This window comes from Pinus tabuliformis, chromosome Q, assembly GCF_031772625.1.
Source record: "Pinus tabuliformis cultivar Carrire ecotype Pingquan chromosome Q, CPIR1, whole genome shotgun sequence".
In the NCBI taxonomy this organism is placed as follows: Eukaryota; Viridiplantae; Streptophyta; class Pinopsida; order Pinales; family Pinaceae; genus Pinus; species Pinus tabuliformis.
Window position 1 is genome coordinate 385,338,120 of NC_142296.1, and position 10,515 is coordinate 385,348,634.

At 37.3% G+C, this 10,515-nt stretch overlaps 1 protein-coding gene across 7 annotated transcripts; it reads left to right on the forward strand.

Moving 5' to 3' along the window:
• The first annotated feature begins 5,573 nt into the window (after window positions 1-5,573).
• LOC149219794 (putative protein phosphatase 2C 14) lies at window positions 5,574-10,247 on the forward strand. 7 transcript variants are annotated; one of them, XM_089384490.1, is made up of 6 exons: window positions 5,634-5,699; window positions 6,010-6,210; window positions 7,249-7,422; window positions 7,728-7,898; window positions 7,988-8,167; window positions 9,169-10,247. In XM_089384490.1, exons 2-6 carry the CDS (start codon window positions 6,112-6,114, stop codon window positions 9,550-9,552), a joined length of 1,008 nt encoding a protein of 335 aa, XP_089240616.1. In that variant the 5' UTR covers window positions 5,634-5,699; window positions 6,010-6,111; the 3' UTR covers window positions 9,553-10,247. The 7 variants fall into 7 exon arrangements, with proteins under 7 accessions (XP_089240623.1, XP_089240616.1, XP_089240622.1 ...); XM_089384496.1 differs by lacking the exon at window positions 6,010-6,210 and adding an exon at window positions 5,786-5,934 and having other exon boundaries at window positions 5,639-5,699; XM_089384493.1 differs by lacking the exon at window positions 5,634-5,699 and adding an exon at window positions 6,467-6,593 and having other exon boundaries at window positions 6,192-6,210.
• The last annotated feature ends 268 nt before the right edge of the window (window positions 10,248-10,515 follow it).

Below are 10,515 nucleotides of genomic sequence, written 5' to 3' on the forward strand. Positions count from 1 at the left end.
TTCTTTTGATGCATAGAATTGAATCTTGGCTCATCATTATTATCATTCATTTTACCATAAGGGAATTTAGAAGCATAATGTTTTGTCCTTTCAATTTCAATGTACTTAAAAGAGAACTTACCTTCGAAATCTCTAGTTCCTATTATGAGCTTCCACACAAACTTAGATTCTTCTTCATTAGAGTTAGAGTCTTCTTGATTTTCATTATTTCTCTCTTAATTGGATGCTTGAAATTATGCTTCCTTAATTCTGGATCCATCCTCCTTTATCCTTAATTCATATGTTGAGAATTTTCCATGAAGTACACCCATATTCATTTTATCTACATCTATTATTTCTTCAAGGAATGATACTTTGGGATTGAATCTTGATGGAAGAGATCTTCATAACTTATGAAAAATAGCACGTTCATTAAAATATTCATCAATAACTACAATGGATTTGACAAAATTGTCCACTCGAAGAAAATATGAAGTGATTTTCTCCTCTTCTTCCATCTTTAAACTTTCAAATTGGGCGCTCAGAGATTATACCCTTTCTTCTTTTATCCTCATATCCCCTTCATAATAAGTTTTGAGATTATTTCATACCTCATGAGTTGACTTACATTTCATTGATTTGACAAACCTTGTTTGATAAACCACTTAGAATAACATCCTTAGCTTGTACATTGGATGCTTAGAGTGCATCATCAACTACATCTATCACAATAGAATTGGGAACACTCAACTCGGTCCCTACAAATGCCAAAATATCAACTCTGAAGGAAATGAAATAGGTCTGCATCCTTATCTTTTAGAAATCATAGTTGGATCCATCAAACAACATGGGCTTTCCTGCTACTCTAACTGTGGCCATATTTTCTTTAAATAAACCTTCTAGTAGTTAACTATTCATGAAGTTGCCTACTCTGAAATCACTTATTAGACCAAAGATCACACATGTGGGGGGTGTGAATCAATGTGGAAGAAATTTTATTATTTCACAACATCTTATCAATGAAAAATTATGTAGCAATGAATCTTAACTATTTGCAACATATAAATAAATAGAGTAATGCATCAAGAATCCATCAGATCAACACAAGAGGACAAATCACTTATTAGACCAAAGATCACACATGTGGGGGGTGTGAATCAATGTGGAAGAAATTTTATTATTTCACAACATCTTATCAATGAAAAATTATGTAGCAATGAATCTTAACTATTTGCAACATATAAATAAACAGAGTAATGCATCAAGAATCCATCAGATCAACACAAGAGGACACACGATTTTACGTGCAAACCCATACACGAGAAAAAAAAATATTCTTCTTCTTCAATTCAATTCATTACATATATTTGTAGGCTTCAACCTGCTATAGGCACCCACCCACAATGTATGAAAGAAACCACTTGTGGTAGGCTACAATCATATTGATGCACCAACCTAGAAAATGTGCAAGAAGCTACTCACTATAAGCTACAATATGATTGAGGCACCAAACTCATACATGAGTAAGCTTAGACTTGTTCTATGCTTTGACATAATTGAGAAATTAACCTTATTGTAGGCAACCACCTCCTCTTTCAACTTCTTGTGGACCACTTTTTCAAATCTTTCAAACTGGATCCACATGCTCTTCAATCAATATAAGTCTTCAAACCAAACAAGTTAATATTTTCAATCTATTTTCATTAACCTATCATACCCTCTCCAAACTCTATTCCAACTTGTTTATAAATTTGGCCACATAAACCCTACTCAAAACTTGTTTTTGCCATATACACAACATCAACTGCAACTTTCTTATAAGCTTCCAAAACACATACCTCTAATTTTGAACATCAAGAAAACATCATCAAGGCTTTTTGTACCTTTAGAACTATTCATCATTGAACCATTATCACCATGCTTCTTTTGAAATCTAATTTGGATTAGAAATGAGCCCAGAAATGCCCAAAATCCATATATAATCAAATATTGAATTAAATGTTATAAAAAAAATTAGCTGAGTCTAGTTGGACTTGAATCCATGACCATCACTGAAAAAACTATACCACAAAACCAACTAACCTATTTTCTAAGTCATGACTGGTGGCAGAGAATTACTATACGTATTTAGATTGTAGCATACAAAAAGAAATTGGGTATCAACCCACCCGCAGGACCAACCATCAACACATGTTATATGTATGAAAAAAAAACATTTGAAGTCTCAAACCCTCCACACATTATTACATAAGCATACCACTATAACAGAACTCAGGCTCTATTAAATCCATCCATATAACTCATGGTCAACTCGCGTGCCCTTGACTGAGAGCCACATCACCAAAACAAAACAAAAAAAGGTATAACTAGAACAGTGAACAACCTCCACTGTCGACTTTCAAGCCACTCAAATGTTAGCCTTTGGCATTGCTCCAAGCTCAAAAGCAATGACTTATCAACCTCAGATGTATATCATTTTTGCTTCTTCACTAACTCACTTTTGTTCCACACACACACACACAGATATATATATATATATATATATATATATATATATATATATATATATATATATATATATATATATATATATATATATATATATATATATATATATATCAGTTTAGCAATCCCAAGCATATGAAGCTAACAAGGGAGGGCATAATATGCACCAATAGTCCCATATATTAATTCATATGAACACACAAATGTGACGACCTTATGACATATGTCGTGACTCAAGGGCTCAACTCTTTGTTTAGTGTGACCAAGTTTTATCACAATATGACCTTCATTGTGGCATCAAGGGCTCAATTGTTTGTTCAATGTGACCATCTGCATGTGACCCTATCCTAGAGGGCCATGATCACATGAATGATTACATCAACATGACATCATCATGCCATATGGTAGTCCATGGTAGGTGTCATGTGTTGCCCATTTTTATCGTTTGAACAACCATAAAATACTATTCGGACATGTCGCATGGAAGTACCTAGAGGTGCCACACCATCATGTTGATGTCACCTCATCCAACCAAAATGCACCATGTCATCCTTGTTGCTGCATCATGGATGAATGTGTAGGGGGCATGTCATTGCCAAGTCATCCAACCAAATGCTGACAAGTTTCATCCTTTCTACCATGTCATGGGTGATTATGTACGGGGGCCTAATTATTCCTAAAACATCTAAACAAATACCGTGCCTTTCATAATGGGATTTGCCACTATTGTGAGGTCGCTCTTGGTTAACTAGTAGACATGTTGGCATACACTCATCATTATATATGAGCAAGGTGCATGACCTTTAACCACCTTAAACATCATGCATATCTAGTCACCATCCATGATTCAATTAATGATCCACAGACTCTTCCAAAATTTGTGCACTATTTAAGAGATTGACATTAGTGGGATTTTTTCCCTATAGTTTTGGTCCTTTATAAGTGTTAATTTTCAAATGGCCATAGCCTCTTATTCGAGAGGTGCTTTTCAGAGTGGGATATACCATTGGAAAGGTATGGATAAGAGTTACCCAACCATTTTGTTCATAGGTTCATCAGTGCATGATAACCTTATGAAAATCACAATAAACCTCATATATCTTTTGTCTTCACATGATGAGGGTATGCAAGAGATATATCTTTCATAATCCTTTATTTGATTCATGAATGACATTGTTATTGTCTTCGACATATATTTTGAAATCCTAGCATGCTATCCAAAGGTTATTTAGTGCATCATAGCCTCGTGAAAAACTCACTAAACCTCATACCTCTTCTAATTTCACGTTGATGGCATGCAAAATACCTAGCTATTATATTGCATTCCTTGATTCATGAATGACATTGCTATTATCTTAGACATCCCCTTTGACATAAATGACACTTGTTGTAATTAATGACAACACTATTACAACAAAAGTTGGTTGTAAGTGAGCATGGAGGCTCAATTAGTTTGAAATCCTTCACTCGCTGAATATTTGTTACTCATTTCATGTGTTGAGAGTTAAGTGTTATTCGTGTGTTCTATTCCTAGAAAGCATTTAGCAAATTGACTTTTTTCTACCTATATTGAAGGAAATATGAAGGTTGGAATATCTCTACGATGAGTTATAAGAGAAAAGGAAAGAATACCCGAGAGGGACTCCAAGAAGAGAAAGGGATTACCTTCTTCTTATTTTGAGGGGTGGAATATATATTAGATCCTTATGGTTGTGAGGATTCAAATTGCTCATTTACAAGTAGTTTCTTAGACTATATTTTGTTAAAAATATGAATGCTCTATTGTTATTTATAGATATGTTATTATTTACTTCTGGAAATATATATGGATATTGTATATTATGTATATTTAATTGAGGTCGCGCGCATGTGGTTTCCATGAAAAATCTTAATCCATCTTTGTGCATTTCATTTTATTTTTAATATTTTGTATTGTAAATGCACTTAATTAATTTTGAGGTTAAATGGACACATTCTCTATTGGAATTTTGGAGAAATGGACTTTTAAAAGAATTGTTTTCATGCATTATTTCGTGGCTACCTATTGGATCATGGAATGGAGACACTAAGTTGTCTTTTGAAATCCTACAAACCTCTGAATCATAGACACATTAGCCTAGTAATCAACTATAAATACAATAATGTTAAAATATGTTAAGTTTCCATAATCTTAAAGGTTCATAAAACAAAAGAATTAGTCATAGAGTGTTTTGATAAAAATTTTTCCCTCTAGCAAATGTCTCAATGTGTACTATAATTTTTCTTTCATAATGGTATCTACAATTAAGCTAATTAGCCCGATAGGCCTTCCTTTGAAAGGGGCTTTCGTCGTCCTTTTGACTCTCACGCTGACACCTGGCGGACTGGGCAATTTGCTTAGTGTTTGTTCACGCTTGATTCTCACGCTGACACCTGGTCGATCGCCTCTTCTCGCTCCATCGTTTCAATTCCCTCTGCAACGGCTTCGTTCGCATAAGCAGCATGAATTCCCGTAATTTTTCCGATGTTTTCGTTGGGAGTGGGCGGTGGTGGACAGTGGAAAGGGATATGGCACATCTGGAACATTACAGAATTAATTGATAAACCATTTGGATGGCTACCTTCAGCGGAGGCAAAGAGATAATGTGCAGACTTACAGTATAGCTGGCTCTGTTTTTGCTCCTCCGTTTTACGGTGTGCGGATAAACCGCTGGATTTACCGGTGAATTCCGCGGAATTGAGGCCGTCGTCGCTCTGCAGCTCGCAGGGCTTGATTTTTGGTTTTATTTTCTGTCAGGTCTGCTCCTCGTACAATTCTTTGGCTTTGGCGGCAGAAAATGCAAGTTTCTTTGTCGGTTTGGCATTTTCTTTTTCTAAATTCTGCAAAAGATCAATCGGAAGTTGAGCTGTCGGTTTAATTTCTGAGGTAGAGCTATCGTTTTGATTTGTGAGGTCGAATGCTCTTCGTACCGCAGGAGCTGCTTTAGTTATTATTTTGTCTGTTTATTGATAACGATAATGGTTAAAGATTTAAACGTGTCGATGGGTTTCTTGCAGGTTGCGGCTGGGGTTCAATGCGGGCGGTTCCCGCAGGATGGACTGCTTTCCCGCAGGATGGACTGCTTTCTTTAATTGCCGGTACATTGAAGCTTTAAATAAAGTGCAAAAAGGCGTTTCCTTTGAAGTCTTCTTTGCTGAATTCTTTCACAGCTAGAAATTTCGGCTTTGTCTGAAAGGTAATTTGCTTTATGGCTGAGAATTTGGTAGGTTTTCTGTTAACATTTTCGAGATTTTGAAGTTCAGTATGTGTTTGAAGCGACAGCTGGTTCCGGTCTCTTGAAGGCACTGTAAAGAATATTTGGCACCGCTTTTTACTCTGTGAAATTTAAGAAGCTTCGGTTCGCGAACCGGCTTGAGAAATTTTGCCTTGGGAAAATTGCTGAAGGCTGTACACGCATTCCTGGACTCTGTGTATGCATCTTTTTCATATAATTATATCACGAAGTTGGCTGCGGTGCTTTGACATGCCTTTGAATATTGTTGTAGGTTAGAAGACATTTCAGGCCAGAGTTATTGAATAGACTTGATGAGATAGTTGTATTTGATCCTCTTTCTCATGATGAGCTCAAGAAAGTTGCTAGACTACAGATGAAAGATGTAGCAATTCGTCCTGCAGAGAGAGGTGTTGCTTTAGGGTTTACAGATGCCGCTCTGGATCTTGTTGTTCACGAAGCCTATGATCCTTGGGTAATAACATTGAAATATGTTTATTATGGCTGTTGTTGCCATTTACATTAATCTGTAAGTGAGAGGTACGCATGGTCATAACAACTTACAAGGGCATGGTCATTCCATGCCAGCTGCTAAAAGTCCTCTATTTAGCCCTGCTGATCCTAATGACCCGAAATTTCTTCAAATCGCACACAAATATTTTTTCTTATGTATCTGATGAATGGATGCCTGGTGAGACTTATATGTCAAATGTACACTCTGAACTTATTAGGTTCCCACATTCCAGTTTGGTTGGATTCTGATTTTGACTCAGGGCTCAGATTCAACAAGTTTTCATGTTCTCTCGGTGACTTGGGAGGCCTACTCATGCTATGCTATGTAACACGGGCATCATAATGGTGAGGATAATGCCAATGATTAGAAGTCCTCTATTTAGCCTTGGTGATCCCAATGACCTGAGAATTCTTTACATTACTTTTTTTCTGTGTTTGGCGGAAGCATACCTGCATATTCACCTAAGGAGATCTGCCATTCTCATCATTTTGAACTGGCGAGACTCATGGTTGAAATGCATGAATGCAGATCTGACATTTAGGCTCCTATTTAGTCCCAGCAATCCCAGTGGATTAAAAATTTCTGCAAACCAAACTTGGATACTTTTCCAAGCATTGACTTGATGCGGCTCTAAATTATTTTTGTAATGGATCTTACTTACTCTCTTACTTAAAAGTGTTCTTTGCAAATTTATCTATGCAGCTCTGATTCATGTCCTGCAATAACAGAAGAGCATCCTACAGAAAAGCACCTATAAATTTTCTTTTATTTTCCTAAAAGACTATCCAGTTACTTTATTTAACCTGCTATCCAGTTACTTTATTTAACCTGCCTCAGTTCTCAAGTTCTCAACAAACCATCAGTTCTACCTTGGATTAGATAGATAGAACCACATTTGCAGGTCGACCATTCACAATCAAAGATATTGCAGATTGGCTTTTAACTGTTTTGAGACGAACCTAAATGGTTTCTATTTTGGGGTAATGTTGGGTTTTTCAGGCTTTCTTTGGTGTGTATGCCGGACACGGAGGTCGTAGAGCTGCTGATTTTGTTGCTGAGAAACTTGGACAAAAGATTGTGGATTTGATGCTCAAGTCAGAAAAAGAAGATTGTGAGATAGAGCAGGCAGTTAAAGCTGGGTACTTGGAAACAGATAAAGAATTTTTGGAGCAGGTAAAGTCATAGAGGTTGCAATATTTGAGTGTAGTATGGGTTCTTGTTTAAAGCTTATTTGATTGGTGGACAATTTGGTATTCTAACCATTTGATGCATTAAATATGCTGACATTTTTTTTTAATGATTCTTTATGTTTATTTCATTGCTTGACAAGTTGGGCAAGGAAATTTCTTAGGCCTAAATAGGAAAAACTGATTTTTTAGGATTGAATCTCGTTGACTTAACAAAATCCTCAGGCTTGCAATTTTGGAAGCCATGAGTTTCTTGTTATGAATTGAATCTGACTGAGTTATTTGACACAGGGTGTAAGCAGTGGGGCTTGTTGTGTGACTGCCTTGATAAAAAATGGTTGCTTAGTTGTGGCCAATGCGGGTGACTGCCGGGCAGTTCTCAGCAGGAATGGTAACGCTGAATCAATTACCTGTGATCATAGACCTGGAAGGCAGGAAGAGAGGGAGAGGATTGAAAATCTGGTTATGACTCAACCAAATGCTAGACGCATCATTAATCTATTCGTCCATTCTTTAACGGGTTTACTAATATACTTTTGGTGCTGTGGCAGGGTGGTTACGTGGATATTCACGGGGGAGCTTGGCGAGTACAGGGAACCTTAGCTGTGTCGAGAAGTATAGGAGATATACACTTGAAACGGTGGATATCAGCAGAACCGGAGATTAGAAAGCTGCCCATTACATCTGACTCTGAATTTTTAATAATGGCATCTGATGGACTTTGGGAGAAGGTATGCTTAAGTTTTTCAAATTGCTTTCACACTTATGTTTCAATTTCAAGGCACATGAAAGCTTGTTAATCCGGCCTCAAAGTTTGCACTCTTATGAATTTTCTATGAAGAAACAAAATTGTCAAACACTGCAAGTGGATTTTTCAGAACAGACTCTCTGTAATTTTGATTTTGCATACATTCAAAAGGGACCAATTTAGAAATAGGAGCTCATGGAGCTTTTTCAAAACTGGCACTTGGAGGGAACGTGGTTTCCCAACTTCCTAGTAAGCATGGATTCCTTTGAACAGAGTTGCGCCACCAAAAAACCAAAAAAAATTGTATCAGAACTGACACATTTCTCCATTAATTCTGTGTGAATTTTAGCTGAATTTTGTTCTTCGTAGGCAGGGCACTTTAGTAATGCACATTATTCATCTAAATCTTGATGGGAACATGGGTTCCCAGTAACATGAGCTACCTTTGAAACCCTGAGTCTTCACCAGCTCAAAACCAAAACAATGTTGTGTCAGAACTGACACGTTTCTCCATTAATTGTCTATGAACTCTAGCTGCCTTTTGTACTTCTTAGGCAGGGCACCTAGTATTGCAAATTCTCCATCTAAGATCTTGATGGGAACATGCGTTCCCAGTAAGCACGAAGCTATCTTTGAACCCTGAGTTTCACCATCTCAAACCAACAAATTTGTTAGAACTGACACTGTAGGAAAGTATCCTGCCTGTTTCCGTGCTTTCTCTTTTAGTAATGTTTGTTCATCATCTAAGCTCATGGATTGTGTTTACACGTTAATTTTATCTTCACATACTCGCAATATGGAGTCCCTTGTATCTTCTTCCCCTGAATTCTGTAGTGGACTTGAGCACTTCACAAAAAAGTATTTTTTTTCCTCTGAATTCTGTACTTTCATAAACAGTGAACTTTTTAAATGTATTTCTTCATCTAAATTGTAAGCATGACTGTTTCAATCAGCTGATTCTGTTTCCCCTAATACTTCTATCAGGTCACTAATCAGGAGGCAGTAGACATTGTCAGGACTGTTTGCACAGAAAAAAAGCAAGGAGCTATTAGTCCTCCTGAACTTTTCGAAGGAGGAGAAGCATGGAATGAAGATGCTAGCCCACCACCTAAGGCAAGGAAAATTTCTTTGGGAGACGTACCTAAGGTCATGAAAGTCAGGAGTCTATGGGATGGCAACTTTAACACTATGGGATGCTATGACAAATATTTCAAAGAGAATACAAAAAGCCCCGGGTTGCAGTACATGCCTTTGCGACGTCCCATGGCAGCATGCAAAGAGCTTGTGGAGCTTTCTGCAGCTAGAGGCACACGAGATGACATTAGTGTAATGATTGTTGACCTCAGGCATTTCTTCCCAAGTGGCTGATGTAAGAGGAGCCCAAATGTTCGCTTAATGCACCATTTTCAACACCATCTTGCACATACCCCCATGTCAAAGACCCTCTGCTAAGCTGATCATGGTTGGAATTTCAAAACAAAACCATTTGTCAAATTTGACGGTTCTCACACAACCCCACCCATCTTCACACTTTCAACAAAAGATCTGGAAGATTTTGCAAATTTTTTAACTATATTGGCCCTCTATTCCATCCCTGAAGCTGATTCACTAGTCATATTGTTATTACAAATCCAACAGGTTGGACTGGTTCAAAGTCAGGCGGTAAGAGGAAAAAGAAATTGAGAATAACAGGAAAAAATAAGAAACAAAGGGACCAGTGTTGGCACATTTGATGTATGATAATAAAATTCCCATTCTTAGATTTGTGTAATTCGTTGGATGTTTTTAATAGGTTGTCATGGTTGGATACACCATGAGTTTTGTATATAGGAGAGCTAATTCAATTGACTGTTTTGTTCTAACAAGAAGTTATAAATATATCTAACACTGAAGCACTGAAGCATTGGTGGGTGATCCTCATCACGATTAGAACGAAGCCGAGATGTCAGTATAGAGCTCCTTGAAGGTGAAAGACCATGGTTGGCACTGCTCAAGCCCAGATTCTCCTGAACTTGCTGCCTGAGACAGGCTTGGAGAAACTGTAACATTGCTCAATGGAGATATCATCACTGGTGACCCTGCATGCATCTCTTTTCCTGATTCCACTTCACTGCAGTGAAGGGGATCTGCAGGAACCCAATACAGGGGAGCTGACAATGGCAGCCATACAAAATGCAATGAGGGACTAATAAACACTGCAAAAGTACAATGAGGCTAAGGCCTTACACAACTGTTAAGGCCTTACACAACTGTTCATTTGCACTATGATAAAAAAACTGTAGTTTGTGAACATGTCAGAGACAATACTCTGTGCATAACATTGGAAATATC